This window comes from Oryzias latipes, chromosome 5 (assembly GCF_002234675.1).
Source record: "Oryzias latipes chromosome 5, ASM223467v1".
Classification (NCBI taxonomy): Eukaryota; Metazoa; Chordata; class Actinopteri; order Beloniformes; family Adrianichthyidae; genus Oryzias; species Oryzias latipes.
This window is the reverse complement of record NC_019863.2, coordinates 32835384-32852025: the sequence shown is the minus strand read 5'-3', so window position 1 is coordinate 32852025 and position 16642 is coordinate 32835384. Positions and strand designations below refer to the sequence as shown.

The 16642-nt window shown below is 49.4% G+C and overlaps 2 protein-coding genes across 3 annotated transcripts in view; one reads left to right on the top strand and one right to left on the bottom strand.

The window, feature by feature from the left end:
• Positions 1 to 5139, bottom strand: part of LOC101171463 (angiopoietin-1) — a 65081-nt gene extending 59942 nt beyond the window's left edge. The window contains exon 1 of one of the 2 annotated variants that reach the window (XM_023955353.1): positions 4057 to 5139. In XM_023955353.1, coding sequence (XP_023811121.1) covers positions 4057 to 4419 — 363 coding nt within the window. In that variant the 5' untranslated portion in view covers positions 4420 to 5139. The remainder of the gene's footprint in view (positions 1 to 4056) is intronic. The other variant, XM_023955354.1, reaches the window with a different exon arrangement.
• Positions 4418 to 8057, top strand: LOC105357816. The gene is made up of 3 exons (XM_023954674.1): positions 4418 to 4468; positions 6136 to 6140; positions 6422 to 8057. Exons 1-3 carry the CDS (start codon positions 4418 to 4420, stop codon positions 7092 to 7094), a joined length of 729 nt encoding a protein of 242 aa, XP_023810442.1. The 3' UTR covers positions 7095 to 8057.
• The last annotated feature ends 8585 nt before the right edge of the window (positions 8058 to 16642 follow it).

Here is a 16642-nt window from a genome sequence, read left to right as displayed (position 1 = left end):
TTGTTTACCGCTAAATTTCACCAATATTGGAAGCTGAAGCTGGCGAGCGATGGCCGGGCCGCCTGCGGTTTGTTTCCATGTCTTCTGCTTACAGCTGAGTTTTACTGACTTTGTCAGAGTTTATGAATTATCAAGCAGTGTTTGGGAAATATTGGAAATATGATTAGGATATGAATATGTGTATTCTACTTAAATAATAATGAAATGATGACCCTCATCAGAAGTTTGTGAATGTTTGGCCTGATTTTATAAACACATGACCCACACCCCCGGCCTGAACTTGCTGTGGGGGATCATTTTCCTCTTACATGCTTGATTGTAATAACTGTTTGTGCAGAAAGAGGGGCTGATTTCATCGCTCGCGTGCAGCATCTGCTGTGTCAGCAGGAAGAAAGAAGAGACGCTTCAGCTCAGCCAGGCGAGAAATGGAGGACAGCGTTCAAATCATCATAAAACAACATGAAACCTGAATCCTGGGCTCAGGAATATTTCACAGAACTTTGGGCTTCAGCCCCGGTTCTCCATCGTTTGGGTTCAGCCCGCCGCTGCGTGTGAAAGCGCTGCTGGCCTTCTGTTGGCTGTAAAACCTGCAAGTGTTTGTGATGACCAGCAGTGAGTCTGTGGCGGAGTTCGCTGCCAGGATCGTTTCATTCCAGCCACTTTGGAGGATTTCCCGGCATGAACTGGAGTTTTGTTTGTTTTGGTGGTCCCGGGGTGGCCGAGCTGCTGGTTTCAGATCATTTTTCTGCTCTGTCACTCTGCTGAGGTCACCAACAGATGGTTCCTTTACAAATTCATCAATCATATGCTGCAAAACAGCCCCATCATCACACTACCACCTCCATGTTTATCTGTTGCTGTGATGCTTCTTTATGAAACTCTGTGTTAATCTGATTCCGGTGGAAGCTGACCGCACCTTCATCTAAGCTCCTCCCCTTTTGTCTCGTGAATCCAAGCTTTGGGAGTAATCCAGACCCACCCATCAGCTTCACCTGCTTCACCTGAATGGAGGGTTGTTGGAGCCTATCCCAACCATCATCAGAGTTTCCCATTGGTGAAATCATGAACTCTGACCTCCTGTCCTTCACTAATCCTTCTCTTTATTATCTGCATGAGTCCTCCTCGTGTTCAAAGAGACGTTTTGTTCCGTCACTGTCTGGTTTTTCCAGGTGTAGATTTCTTGCAGACTGAAACATGTCAGTGATCTAAGGACCGTTTCTGCAGGAGCTGCAGCTCTATGCTGCTTCTGTGAGGATGCCGTGGTCGGACGCCGTGGTCAGACGCCGTGGTCGGACGCCGTGGTCGGACGCCGTGGTCGGACGCCATGAAACCGACACGCTCTCACACTCTGGAGGAAACGCTGCAAACATCTGAGGATCAATCAAATCAGACCCCGGAGGATGATTCAGTCTCCACAGCGATGCAGAGAACAGAAACATCAGGTTCTACAGGAATCCAGGAACCTGAGGGGGAGGAGTTCAGGAAACCCTCACTGACCATGTTAACCCCCCACCCCCCACCAGAACATTCCAACTAGGACCCACTGAGAACGGATCCACATGAACACCTCCTTTTCAATCCTCTTCTCTCATCTTCAACCAGCAGATCAAGGTGTCAATCCCCACCTACACCTACAATGAGAGTCCCCACCTCTGCACCACACTGAGACCCCCTCAGAGACCCCCACTAAGGTCCAATCATGGCTGGATCACTGGATCATTGGACCTTCAGGTACTGAACTCTGAAGCAGTCAGAGTTCACGGCAGAGGAGCCTGAATTCTCCATCTGCTGGTAGACCTGAACCAGATCCCTGGAGGATCAGATCTTCTGGATCAGCCAACAAACCAGGATCAGGACAGCAAAGAAAGGTCTTTTAGTGACTTCAGACGACTTCGTAGTTCTGATTTAAGGGTTAGCGGTTCTGAAAATGGACCTTTCTAAACATTCAGACACATTTCATTGGATTCTGATGATTGAAGGGAATCGATGCAGAAACTGAGAAGATTAGCAGGAATGGAGTCGTGTTCTTCATCAGTTTTCTCCTCCGGGTCTGAAGCTTTCGGCTCCTCTGATGTTCCCAACAGTCGTCAGGAAAGAAACCCGCTTCGTGGAAGCAGAACGGACAAGAAGAACCTCTGAGGAGAAGGTTCAGTTTGTATGATGTCGGCGCCACCTGCCAGGAAAACGCTCAGAGATGTCAGAGCTCAGCTGAGAGGCAGACTGAACGGCACTAAAATGCTCTGATTGCTTCAAGATCCAGTCAGGACGTGCTTGAAGAAAAATGAGCCGCATGGTCAATTTGCCAGAAAAGAAAACATGCATTATTGCCTTTATTGCTGTTTCTGGATAAAGATTGCTCCATTACTCGCTGTGTTTTGCTTTCATTTGAATCCCATTACAACTGTTTTTCCAAATCAGATGAACGTAAAGATTTTCTGCATCTTCCCAGATTGTGTAAACAGCATGTGTTTGGTTCAAGAAAATGACTCTCTCTTTTGTTTTTGGGTCAAAGCGTGAAGGAGAAGTAGCTGTTTGTTCTGGGAGAGTGGGCGTGTCCTGTGAGAGGAGACGGCCTGACCAACGGGCGGCGAGCGCGGCTCAGCCTGGACCGTTTGGCTGCACATTTGGGTTGATCAGAGAGATGATGCAGCCCAGCTGGTTTGTTGTGTTTCGCTTTTAAACAAAGATTTCCTCGGATTCCAGCAGGAAATGCAGGAGATGGAAGCGTCCCGCACAGATATTTACACTTCATTGTTCAAGACCAGGAGAAACCACAGAGGCAAAAGCAAGAGAATCTAAAAACCTCACTATCTCAACAAGACAATGTCATCTGCAAAAGCACAGCCGGAACTCTATGAAATATATGAGAGTCTGTTTGATGGGAAATCGAGGGTTCGATTCCCAGGGTAAGCGATGAGCTTCATCCAATGTGGGTCCAGACCCTCCTGTTACTGCCTATGGTAGAGACAAGGGGGTCCAAGGCCGGGTCTCCCTGTGCCGGTCCCCAGCCCGGATAAAATCCAGGGTTGTGTCAGGAGGGGCCTCCGGCGTAAACGTCTCGGCCAAACCACCTGTGAGGGTCAGTGGAAGCTGATTGGCTCCACCTGTAACTCTGAAGCGTTTATGTCATGAGGGAACTTCAACAGCAGAGCGGCGAGGTCTCCGGGTTCACGCGCCGTTTCTGAACAAGGATGTCATTTTATGAATGAACCTTTGAACATCTACAGATCCTGAAGTTCAATTGATGTAAAATGAGGACTTTGTTTTACGCTGAGATGCTAAAATTAACAAATTATAAACAACATTCTGTCATGAATAAATAATTTTTCTGTCGTTTTCAGGTGAAACACAGATGGACCTTAGGGTGGTATTGTTCTCATTTCTGCAGCATTCAGAATCTTTGAGGCAAAATCAGTTCATGTATAAAGCTAGTGGGAGTCTGAAAAGCCTTTAAAGAACAGAGCGGTGAGATATTCTGCAGCTTCTTCCCTGTCGTCTGTGTGCAGACCAAAGGAAGAGGCTTTGGTCGATGGGGTCACTCTGCCGTGAACCTGGGAATCGATGCTCGGAGGAGCAGAAGAACAGAAGCAGAGAGCCGCAGAGCCCTGAGGCCGAAGCATGTCACGGCTAAAGACTGACACCTAATCCATAGTAAGGATTTCTGCTGCAGAAACTGTTTGCAGAGAAGATGTGTGATCATGGAGAAAGTATGTTTGTGCAGCACATTCAACACTCCACTGAAAGTGCCGATTAGCTCAGAAAGAACAATAGTTTGTTGGGAGAGCAGCAGGAACTCACTGCTTCTCCCTGATTGAAAGCAGCTGCCGCTCTTTTGGAGGTCAGACCAAACTTTGTCCCCAAAGCCAAGAAGAAACCGCTGCATCAGAACCAGAACAGCTGCTGAGCTCCACACACGTTCACAGCTTTTTGGTTCTGGATGTTTAGAAAACGGACTGAGTTTCTGTCAGCAGCTCATGGAAACACCAGCATCCTGCTCAGGGAGTCTGAACAGGAATTTTCTGCGTTCCTGTCAGGACAGGAGGCGGAGCCTCTTACCTTCTGCAGCCACAGCGTGTTGTTCTCCATGATGCTCTCCAGGTGCTGCAGCTTCTGCGCGGACCACTCTCCGTCCACAGGTGGCGAGTCTCTCTGTGCCACAATGGTCTCGCCGCCAGAGCTCCCGTGCTGCTCCGCCTGCACAGGTGAGCCGCCGCCCTGACACCCGTCCAGCTCTGGGAGAAGGAAGGTGTAGCTGCAGTGGCCATGTTGGATGCGATGGAACCTCCTCCTCTTCTCTGAGCTTCCTCCACCTCCTCTCCGCTGGCTCCTTCCAGCTCCTCCTCGTTCTGCGGCGGCTGCAGGAGCGAGGAGCGCCAGGCTCCACAGCAGGAGGAGCAGAGCCGGGCCGAGGCCCTTCATGGCGCACTCTCCTCTGCAGGACCAACCTGCTGTCGGCGCTGGATCTCAGGTAGGTGTTAGCTCTGACCTCCCCTGCCTTAGGAGCAGCAGGACTCCAGAGTCTTTGGAGCCACCATGAGGACTGACGCTGCAATGTCTTCACCTTTCCTGATGACGGCGGTTCAATTAAACCAAAGACACCTGAGGGACTCCGGCCCCCCCCTCACTGGAGATGAAGATGCTCATGTCTCTGTTCAGTCAAATGTTGGTCCTTCTTCTCACAGTTTGAAGAAACAAAGCAGGATACGAAGAGCTGATGAAACAGCAGAGGATTGTGGGTAAAGAGGACGAAATGGATTCAATCCTTTTTTCTCTGAAAGTCCAAATGAAAAGAAAACGTGAAGAAGGATTTTCCCTCCAGCCTCCTCTGGTGACTCCAGAAGTGACTGAAGAAAATCACTTCTGCCCCCTTCTTATCTGGGGGGGAAAGGAGGAGGAAGGAGCAGGGGACAGGAGGAGGGGGGTAAGGGGAGGAGAGAAAAAGACAGTGAAGAAGAGGGAGGAGTGGAGGGACGGGAAACCTGAGGGAGGTCCATTAGAGTGCCCCCTCTGTTTGCAGGCTGAGACACAAAGAGAGGAGGGATGAAGTCATGAGAAAGAGGCAGAAAAGGGAGAGGAGTAACTCCTGCAAGAAGGAGAGGAGGAGGAGGGAAAGTGGAGGAAGTCAGAAGAGAAGCTGAACGTCTGCTCCTCCGGTGGATCCTCCTCAGAACCGAACCTGCAGCTTAGAGTCCATTTAGTGTTTGAAACCCATGTGTGGCCTGGGGGAGGGGGGGGGGGGCAGAGACATGACCGCGATGCTCCTTCTGAGGAGGAGGAGGAGCAGTGATGCTCCTCCTCCTCCTCCTTCTCCTTTCTGGCAGGCTGCGCCGCTCACTTGATGTTAGCCAATTGGTCCTGTGGGGGGAGCAGAGAGGTCACACAGGGACTGGCTTCTGCCCCCACCACAGATTGTTCTCATGGGAACGGGGAGGGCGCTGGCCCACTGTGGAATAGTCGGACTAAAGGGAAGATGATGGACAGCTTTCAGAAAGACGTCACTTTTCTGACTTCAGAACCAAACGTTGGATCTGAGCTGACGACCAGAAAACAGCATCATGGGATCAAGCATCAAACAAACTCAGAGGAATGAAGACTGCATGTTTGGACCTGAGGGGCTCTTCCTGTTGAAGTTGAGGTTTATTTGGTTCTGCAAACGTAACATTTTACAACGTTTTAACGAAGAATCAACATCAACCTAAAAGGAATCATGATTATCAAAAACCGTCTGTTGACCCAAACAAGGTTTTGTCCTTTTCAGAGATGTGGGACACTGACACAGCAGTTCCTCAGGAAAACCTGAAACTTTTGTTGTCTGCTTTTTTTTTTTTTTTTTGGGGGGGGGGGGTAGTTAAAGTGGGCGGGGCTGGTTAATTGTTTTAGCAGAGAAGCTTAATGTGGAGAGAGGCTGAAGGGGTTCAGAGTGAGCTGTGTGGGCCATGAGGTTTCAGTCAAATGAAGAAACGTTCCTGAATGTTCTGGACGTCTGCCTCTGCGTGAATCAGGCCGCTCTGGTCACATGACGCCCCGCAGCGTGATGCTCCAGACATCCCTGTGTAAGGGGGGAGACAGACATGATGACTTCCAAACATTGTTTTTGTAATTCTCTGTCCTTTTGGTGTCTTTTTTGTTTTACAGCTCCTGTGAACTCTGCAGGATTCTGTGGTTTGAATTTGAGGTTCAGACTTCACTATTTTGTGTAAATGACAGTGGGGGGGGGGGGGGGGGGTCTGTTTCCATTTATGGTTGAAATCATAATCAGGAGCAGCAGGAATATGATAGAGGTCGGTTCCTCTTCTGAGACCAAACACCAAAACTGTTGCAATTCAATTCAATCTTATTTGTATAGTTCAAAATAACAACATAAGTCGTCTCGATGGGCTTCGTATAGGTAATTGCAGACGTGGAGCGTCCAGACGTGAAGCATCCAGACGTGGAGCGTCCAGACGTGGAGCGTCCAGACGTGGAGCGTCCAGACGTGGAGCGTCCAGACGTGGATAGGCCAGACGTGGAGCGTCCAGACGTGGAGCGTCCAGACGTGGAGCGGCCAGACGTGGATAGGCCAGACGTGGAGCGTCCAGACGTGGATAGGCCAGACGTGGATAGGCCAGACGTGGAGCGGCCAGACGTGGAGCGGCCAGACGTGGAGCGTCCAGACGTGGAGCGTCCAGACGTGGAGCGGCCAGACGTGGAGCGTCCAGACGTGGTGCGGCCAGACGTGGAGCGTCCAGACGTGGAGCGTCCAGACGTGGATAGGCCAGACGTGGAGCGTCCAGACGTGGAGCGTCCAGACGTGGAGCGTCCAGACGTGGAGCGTCCAGACGTGGAGCGTCCAGACGTGGATAGGCCAGACGTGGAGCGTCCAGACGTGGTGCGGCCAGACGTGGAGCGTCCAGACGTGGAGCGTCCAGACGTGGATAGGCCAGACGTGGAGCGTCCAGATGTGGAGCGTCCAGACGTGGAGCGTCCAGACGTGGAGCGTCCAGACGTGGAGCGTACAGACGTGGATAGGCCAGACGTGGATAGGCCAGACGTGGAGCGGCCAGACGTGGAGCGGCCAGACGTGGAGCGGCCAGACGTGGAGCGGCCAGACGTGAAGCGTCCAGACGTGGTGCGGCCAGACGTGGAGCGTTTAGACGTGGAGCGTCCAGACGTGGAGCGTCCAGACGTGGAGCGTCCAGACGTGGAGCGTCCAGACGTGGAGCGTCCAGACGTGGAGCGTCCAGACGTGGAGCGTCCAGACGTGGAGTTCTTTCAGCAGAGAATTTATCTGTGGTTGCTGTTTCTAAAATGTTGTTTCATACTAACACTGTTATCATTGAGAGCTGCTCTGTCAAATGCTTTTAATTTGGTGGCACAAAGGAGACCTGTTCCTTTGAGAAACCAACTTTCTGGACTGAGGAGCATCGTTATAATCAGCATTAACGGTCTCTACGTCTGGTTTCATTTCAATTCCTCCACAGAAACAGAACAGTCTTGTTTTTAACTGAAAAAGCAGTTTTGTCTTTATTTTCTTTCTGTCTGTCAGTCCACTCTGTTTGGTCACCGGGGCAATAAGTTCTGACCGGACCCGCCTGGAAAGGTCTCTATGGTCTCGTGCAGGTTTAAGACAGAAGGGCGTTTTGGGGGCTAAATCCTGTAACATCTCCACAGTCCAGTCCTCTTCCTGCTTTCGCTATTGGACACTAGGACAGAACATTGTGTCCTGAGATGTGTCTTCTTGGATCCTTGTGGTATTTGCTCCCTCGTCTTGGAGCAGATATCAGGAAAACTGGAGGGCATGTGAGTTGTGGAGGCCTTTCACCTTCCTCTGTGGGAACGGACTGCCGAGGAGGAAGAGCTTTTTATTTTAGGATTTCATTTCTACCAGCCTTTGTGTCCTTTTTCTAAACTCACTGTTTGGTTTGTCCGTCAGTTTGTTCACTTCACGCGTGTCTCAGGTGAAACCGCATCACATGACGGCGGGACTTCAGTCGTCTGAATGCAGTTTTCCATCTTGTGGTCTTCTTGTATGTTCTGTGTTTACTGTTTATGACATTATATTTGCTTTGTTGACGGTTTTCATCTCTTCTTTTTAATAATGGTGACAAACTTCCTGAACCGTGTGAAGCTGCTTGCAGAGATGCTGCTTTCTGTGATCAGAATACATCATAATACATTTCTGTTCGATGGCAGACAGAGCAAATGAACCAGATTTTCTACACATGATCAAACCACAAGAATCCAACACGTCTGTCGACAAGAACAGCTATTTTAACTTATGCAGTGAAAAACAAATCTCTGCATTTTCAAGACAAGTCTGACCTGAAACTTAAAATCCAGCAGTTCAAGCAGTTTCTGCTGTTAAGTTGAATGAACCGCTCAAACGTGCCGCTCTAAAGAGGACGTTAATGAAATCAAAATTTAAATCAAACTGAATCAAAGGTTCTGTCTACGATGGTCCAGTGTTTTACTTCGACACACTTACATCAGGAGACCCGTTAATCCAGACTTAAAGGCCCACTCCCATGACAATCATGCTTTTGGTGTTTTTAACATGTTCTTGTGGCTTTTTTTTTTCACGATGGAGAACAAATATGACGAAAATTAGGATATGTGATCTTCACTGGTGTCCATGGATTACATGAAATCTTTCCACCTTTATCCACCTTTGTCATGGTAGGGAGAACATGTCAATGTAAGGGGGGGGGGGGGGGGTCATCTAGGATAGCACAAGGTTATAGGACGCCAAAGGAGAGGTTTTACCTGAGCGGACAGCACAGGAACCACATCATTCAGCGCTAAATGACCTCAGAGTCACCAAAGAAGAACATAAGGTCAGAGGAGAAACTCTACAGGCTCAAACATACAAAGAAGACGCACAGAAAACACAAAAGATGAAAACAAAAAAGAACTGCAACTGGTTTAACACCAACGTCCCTCCAACTCTTGCCCCCATTTGAAAAGTGGGAGAACTGGGCTCATCTCTGTGGTTTCTCCTAAAAAGACCGTCCAGCTTCACCGTCTGCTCAGACATTTCCAGAACCAGTAAAGGCAACGTTCATGTCGTTATCAACAGAGAAAACTGGACCAGCGGAGATTCATGCAACATCTGACCTGATCTAACTCTTTATTTACTCTAACAGAACATACCGTAGTTTCTGATCATTTCAAGCTTCATATTCTTACTCTCAAAAGTCGATTTGAATAAAAATGGACTTTAAAAACTCTTTTAGATTTTATGGATCATATGGTTTAGAAAGTTTAAAAAACAGATTCACTGCAAAACCTCAACACATGATGTCACAGCTCACTGGAAAACAAGAAGTCGTTCCTTGGAAATAACATTTGTAATTTTATACTTTTACTGAAAAACATGAGTCAACTTCTAATATTTCTGTCAAATAAGTGAGAAATCTCCTGTAAATTCAGGAGAACTTTTGTGAGAAAAGGTCTTCAAACGTCAAACCTTCAGACTCAGTGTAAAAAAAGTTGATTAAAGCTAGAAAAATATTCTTAGTTATGGTTTGTTTTTTCATTTCAGGTCATGTGAAACACGGATTCTGTTCCGGACTCGGTGTTCCTGAAACCTCGCCACCTCGCTCCTTTGGCCGTGACGGCCGAGCGGCCTGCAGCCTCCGGGCTCTTGTCGTTTCAGTCAAGTACATAAATGCTGCGTGTAAACACAATCAGTGCACCCCAGCAGCCACACATGGACCAGAATCTGAACCCACTGGGGCTGCAAAGCTGTGATGGATGAGGTCGCGACCCTCTCCTTACACATAGTAATACTCAGCACCTGCAAAAACACATGATGGGCCGAAACCCGAGAAGCTTTTAGAAACACAGGCGGGACGGACGGATGAAAGGATGACAGATGGAGGGACGCCGCGATTAATGGCGGCTCACCGCTCTCCTGTCGCGCTGAAATTCATCTTCAATCTGTTTTAATTATTTGTTGACAGGTTTTTATACACAATTTATAAAATTAAAACACTCTGCTTGTTTTACTTTGTGAATGAGCATCAATTAAGCAGGGAAATTTCTGTGTTCTGTCATTTGTACGCAAACGTTAACTAAAATATACAGATTGTGATCTTTACTGAAAGCTGCGGAAGGAAAGTAGAAATATGTGACATGTCATTAATCCTCAGCGTCATTAGAGTCAGATGAGATAAACACGGGGCGGCTTCCTGACCTCTGAGTCGCGTCACATCCAGTTTGTCCAGCAACACCTCTGTGGGCAGCTGGACCCTTCATGATGGAGTCTTCCTGCCATGATGCTGCGCCTGCTCACCAGCAGAAAACACGCCAGCCTTCAAACCGTGTGACGGAGCGGATGTCCCACAAAAGCTGCTGAAGCCTTTAGAAAGTGGATGCAGGGGTTCTGATGTGAGAAGGGGGGGGGGTTTGAAAACGCTGAAAGTGACAGATAAAACACGAGGTTAAGCTAAACTCCACGATGCTTCAGAAAAGATAGAATTTGGCAGCTTGAGGGTTTGATCAGAAGCGACCTCTGAAGGACAGGCCCCTCCCACTCCATCAGTCCAAAGGTCTCACCTGCAGAAGGTGCGCCAAAGCTCTGTGACGTCTGCAGGTTTTTACCGGGTTTGTGTCATCGAGTCGGATCAGGACTTTCCTGTGTTCCAGAGTCCGCTTGGTTTGGGTCATGGGAAAGATTTGGGTCGCCCGCCATGACCCACCCAAAGAGGCGGAGCATGGCTGAGCTCATCAGACCCGATGTGCCGGCTGAAGTCCCAGCTGTCCTTACAGGTGGATACGGGCTGTCTGCGGGAAGGGGGGGGGGGGGTGGTCAAAGCTGTACGGGTCACACAGGTGACCTGCAGGGAATATCCAGGTCATAGACGCTCAGTACGGCCGTGGAGAGAAGGTTCATGTGTTTCTGTGGTCATGCTGCGGCGACGGGTCGTAAAGAACACTGGGACAACATGTGAGGGGAAGTAGATCAGACGTGGATGTCATTTTAACCCCCCCATCCCTATGATGTTAGAGCTGTTCACGTGCACGCTCCTCGCTGCAGCCAGACTGTTAGAAAATGAGGAAGTTAGCCAATCAGAGTGTAGTTTGGGACACGCTGCACTTAGGCCTCACGTGCACGTTCCGTGCGTCTTGCATGTGCGTGCGTTCAGTAAGAAGACGACTAGAGTGTGACATTAGGTCACCGTACAACAGCGTCACCCCTAAGTCAGAAGTGCACGATGCTTCCATTACCCTTATGAATACCTGACCACACACTTACCATGCATGACAATGGTACGCTCCATTTCATGACGTCTCACACCTGCGCTCCCCTTAAGATGCAGCCGCTCCGCTCCATGACCCTCCACGGACCATGACCCAAAAAGCAGCAGCACGTGTGCATGCGACTCGGGGGTTAATTCTGTAAAACCGTGATGAGGAAACCAGAACATTATCAGAACTGGACTGCAGGACAGAAGTTATGAAGTGACGTCAGCAGCAGTCTGCGTGCAGGACGGTGAACAAAAGAAAACCTTCCAGCGTCTGAGTGGGATTTGGAAAACTGAAGACGGATGGATTCCTGGATTTTGGACAACACTGTTCCCGATAATAGTGTGCGTGGACGGCTGGGCCGGTCTTCTTTGCTGTCTCCTCACCTGTGCCTGTGGTTTTCTACCTGCGGCTTTTTGGGGATCAAACCTTTTCAGAGTCTCACTGGTGGGACGTGAAGCACAGCGAGTCTCCAGAGCTCACAGTGAGTTTGGGACACTCTCTGGATTTGATCTTGTGGTTTTGCTGTTTTTGGAGAAAACATGACGTTTTCTGAACAGCTGATTTCATTTCCAGTAAAAAGCTGTGGAAAGAGTTCAGAGTTCCTGCTGTTCCTGCAGGAGGACGGATTCCTCTGGAGTCGGATGTTGTTTGGTAGATGCTGCTGTAATTTGATGCACAAACGTTGTCATGATTTTATGAAACACGCAGAAGATAAGGGAGCATTTTTACCTGAAACTCCTCTTTCCTTGGTGTTCCACACCTGAGCACTGTCTTCCCACATTTGACAGACAGACAAACCTTTAAGCAGAAATGCGTCCATGGTCACATGACCTGTCTGCATGGGAAAAGTGGTGCAAAGCTGGGTTGACGTCCTAAACTTTGCATCATTGCCGTGAGAGCTGGACTCAAACGACCTCTGAAAGATGACTAACGGTCATGCTTCTGTCTCTGGGTTTTAAAAAGATGAAAGCTGGTCGGCCATGAACAGAGCCGTCCATCTTTGACATCATAGAGCCGAGCGTCTCCCGCCGGCAGGAGCCACTTCCACGGCTCCACACAGACCCATCCATCAGAGGAAGTCATGACTTTAGGAGACGGTTTGTCCTCACGGAAGCTCCCATGACTGAGGATCAAACTGAAGTTCCTCGTGACGCTGCTGAGGAAGAGGAGCTTTCCTTCAGACCAGGGGTCTCAAACCCAATTCACCTTGGGGCCACAGAAGGCAGAGTCTGGCTGAGACGGGGCCAAAACGCACGCACCGATTATTGGTATCGGGAGCAAATGCCGGTTTAAACCGGAAAGTTGAGAAAATCCAAAGTATTTATTTTATTTTAGAACACAAAATACGATGAAGAAGGACACTGGTGTAAACAAGTTGTGTAAAACTTTCTCAGGTACAACATTATTAACTGTGTCTGCACACATTTACTAATAAACACATAAATGTCTTGTAAGAAATGTCAGTTTTCTGTTCCTTCAGTCTTCCATATCTGCTCTATTCAGATTTCTTCTTTCTCTTTCGGCTCTGTCCATCAGGGGTCGCCACAGCGAAACAACCCCCCCTTCGAGGATGAGTCGCATGGTTAACTTGGCAATGTTTTACGCCGGATGCCCTTCCTGATGCAACCCTCTCATTTAATCCGGGCCTGGGACCGGCACAGAAGCAGAGGAGGGAATAGGGAGAAGCCCAGATGTTTCACGGACGGAAGGCGCCGCAAACCAGCACGAGCTAAACCGGCTCCCTCTGCTCTCTTCAGATTTAAACATCCTTATTAACATAGTCCTGGTAAACACAGAAGACTTCCCTCTCTTCCCTCCTCATCACCTCCATTAGCCTCACCTGTTCGGAACCTCTGCAGTTTGTTGTTGTGGCCACAGTCCAGCCCAGTTCTCATTTGTGTTGCTGCCGACCTTTCTTCTATTCGGACCTAGATCTGCCAACTTTCCTGACTATTGCTTACGGATCCAGATTATCTTTGTGGATTGTTTTCTGGATTTTCCAACCCGATCTCTTCATCCTGCCCAGCGTTTGCTGAACGTTCACCTGAACCTCTTAAGAACTCTGGAGACTTTGGTCGAGTCTGAATCCATTCCTACTCCACGTCTTCTCCAGACGCCTTTGGCTCTCCCAGCGGAGAGATATGCAAAAATGGTCTCCTCAAATCCGGACGTTACTACCACTCATGATGTTTACAATGACCGCTACGTTAACGCGCAGCTGCCTGCGCTAAAAACATACCTATCAGTGGTTTAATCGTTTTAAAAAGTCATGCACAAACAAAAACTCAGTACTTTTTTTTTTTCTTTCTTCTTCTTTCTTCTCTCTCTTTTTACTTGTTCTGTCCAACAGCTGAGCAAACAGATCAGAGCTGAAGGCTTTTTGTGTTGGACAGGTTTTACTATCACAAAAAGAGGTTATATAACTTCAAGAAACTAGAGTGTAGATTTGTATAAACCCCTTTTTGTCGTATTATTTTTTATTTATTTATTACATTTAGTGTGTGTGGGGAGGGAGAGGGGAAGAATGTGAAGGGGGGTGTGGAAGAGAGTAAAAGGAAGAAAGGTGAAAAGGTGGGGGATACAAGCACTGATTTGAATAAGTTATTAATTTAAGCTGTAACAATTATACCAGATCTGCTGGAAAGACGAATGTTACATCAAAGGTGAAAATCTGACACTAAGATGAGCGGAAGACATCTGTCCATCAAGACACTGTAGGTCAGGAGGAGGGATGAAGCAGACAGGGAGTGTGGCAGTGTGCACGTGGGGGTGGAGATACATGCATGCTGCCGACGTGAACCGTGTGTTCATAAAGGGAGCCAGATCCTACCCAGCCAGACCAGCCAGACCAGGAGAGGGGAGGAGAGCCCCCCAGGCCAGAAGCCCCCCCAGCATCCGGACCCAGGCAGCCCGGGAGGGGAGGAGGAGGGGACCGCCCACCCCACCAGCCAGGCACAGAGAGGGCCCCCCTACAGGGGCCCCCCCAATGCCCAGAGGCACAAGCGAACCCAGTGTCCGGCCCCCAGGCCACAAGACAGGAGCGCTTAGCCGTACCAGGCGGCAGCCATGGGGGCCACCGGGCGCCGCACACCGAGACAAAGGCCAGGGACGAAGCCAGGGCCCCTGGAACCCATGAGCCGGCCACCACCCGACCGGCGCCCCGTCTCCGCAAGCCAGCCCAGGCACGCGACCTTAGCAACCCAGGGATCGCCACGCACCCACAGCCACCCCCCATAACCCTAAAACCCTACGCACTACAACCCCCCCCCCCGCCCCATAATATCTGAGCCCCCCTCCCCAACCCTCTCAGTGCCCTCCCCTCTCTGTGATGGGGAGGGAAAGCCCCAGAGGGTCCCAGCTAGCCAGCCCCCAGGTCCGTCCTACCCATGCACTCACGCACACATACAATCATCTGGTTACCCTCCCTCCCCCCGCCGCCACGCAGTAACCCCCCCCCCAGCCGGCCGACCCCCAGCGCCGTATGCCCGACCCTTCCCGCAGCCGACAGGATACCCATAAGCCCAAGCCGCCCTGAGAGGACCAGGCGGGTGAAGACCGGCCGCCCCCCCCCGACCCCACCCATGTATGGAAGTGTGGGAGTGCTGTGTGTGTGCTGCAGGTAAAAAAGGAGGTCACCAGTGTGGGGGGCTCCACCGCTGCCAAGCCGCAAAGCCCCCCACTCCGGGGTCCCTCTGTGAGTGGTGTGTATTTGCTGTGTGTGTGCTGCTAGCATGCAGTGTGTGTGTCTACAGAGGAAGTTAAAATTGTGGGGGGGGGCCAGCGAAAGGTGAGCACGGATGTTTCACCGTGCCCCCCTCCACCAGACCCTCTCCACAAGGCCCTAGATGAATCAGAGTGTCTAATATGCAAGTAAAAAGCGGGGAGGAGGGCGGGTGCCAACGAGAACCCAGAGAGGGGCATCCCCAGTGAGCCCCGCCAGCATACCCCTCCCATCCAGATCCCGGGGCCCTATGTGCCTGTGTGCAATATTTGTTTGGGTGAGAGCGGGGACTCAGTACTTACATCTAAACGTCTGTGCTTCACATCTCACCCACATGGAGGGAAGTGGTTTTCCTCTGCGCCACAACGCGGCGGAGGGTTACGCAGCCCTAAGTCACTACGGCTCCTCCTTCTTTCAGACACCACTACATATAAAGTTGGAGCAATGGGGAGGAGCCAGAGGGGTGGGGTCTTTCTCACTTACTTGCTGAGCTTTTTTCAGATCAAGTCTCTGCCTTTTTGGGCTGTCTGTCCTGAAGCATGACACAGCAGTTTTCATTTCTGCTAATCGTCCTCAGAGCTTCAGTGTCATCTCTAGCTCATCACTCTGTGGTTTCTACTTCTACAGTTTTATTAAAGCTTTAGAGTTTCTGCCAAAAAACACTTCCAGGTCTGGGATTTGCCACCAGCGTCCTGCCAGAATTAACTGAATTAACTTTTAAAATATAGTCAAAATATTCTGTGGATCCATTTAGAAACTTTTGTGATTTAGTTCTTTAAAAATATCATATTGAAAGAAGTTTTTTAAATCCTAATATTTTTAAATCAATAATGAAAGACTCTGCCTGATGAAAAAAAATAGTTTTTTTTACTTTTTTCTGAAGATGGAGGAAATGAATAAAGGAAATTAAGCTCAAAATGGCATTTCTGAGTATTTCTTTTTTCAGATCAGTGTGAATCAGGAGCAGACGAAAAAAAGCTTTCTGAAAAAGATCTGTGACAAATACGCTGGGCGGGGCCGCGACCACATGCTCTGAGCTCTCAGCAATGACAAAGAGCAGAGGGCGGGGTCAATTCGCACCAACAGTCCCGCCCACAACTCAGAGGTGAGTTTCTAATGAACTCCTGCAGCTCTGCAGAAACTTAGAAAACGACCCAGGATTACTGATTTTTAATGAAAGGACCACTGGGAACAACTTGAAAATAGATCAGAAGATGATCCGAGCTTTAAATTTCTCTCTTGGTGAACTACTAAACCCTTTATTCCCTTCTAAAGGTGTTATTTAGGTGTTTTATGGTCATCTTCACCGTTTAAATCCTGCGTTTCTCCTCCTCAGGCTGCTAATGTTCTCCGGTTCTTGGAGGATTCCGCTCAAACGGGTCTGGATTTCAAACGTGAATCTTTTTGATGGTTTGGTTTGAAAGGCATTTAGATTTCTGAGCAAACGCTGGAGAGGCAGAAGAAAAGTAAAGCTCATCAATCAGGGCGGCGTGCAGACGGCGTGCAGACGAACAGCAGATAACGCACGCGTTTGAAAATGCACAGAAGTCCAATCCGGGCACGCCGCTCCATCAGCTTAAAGCAGGGGTGGGCAATTCCAGGCCTCGAGGGCCGGTGTGTCTGCATGATTTCCAGATAGTCTTGCCCTACTCATGGCTGATTCCCAGCTTCAGGTGTGTCCAGCCAATCAGA

Excerpts from the sequence above, each read along its gene's own strand:
- LOC105357816 (XM_023954674.1), top strand. The coding sequence starts at position 4,418 with ATGGCGCACTCTCCTCTGCAGGACCAACCTGCTGTCGGCGCTGGATCT.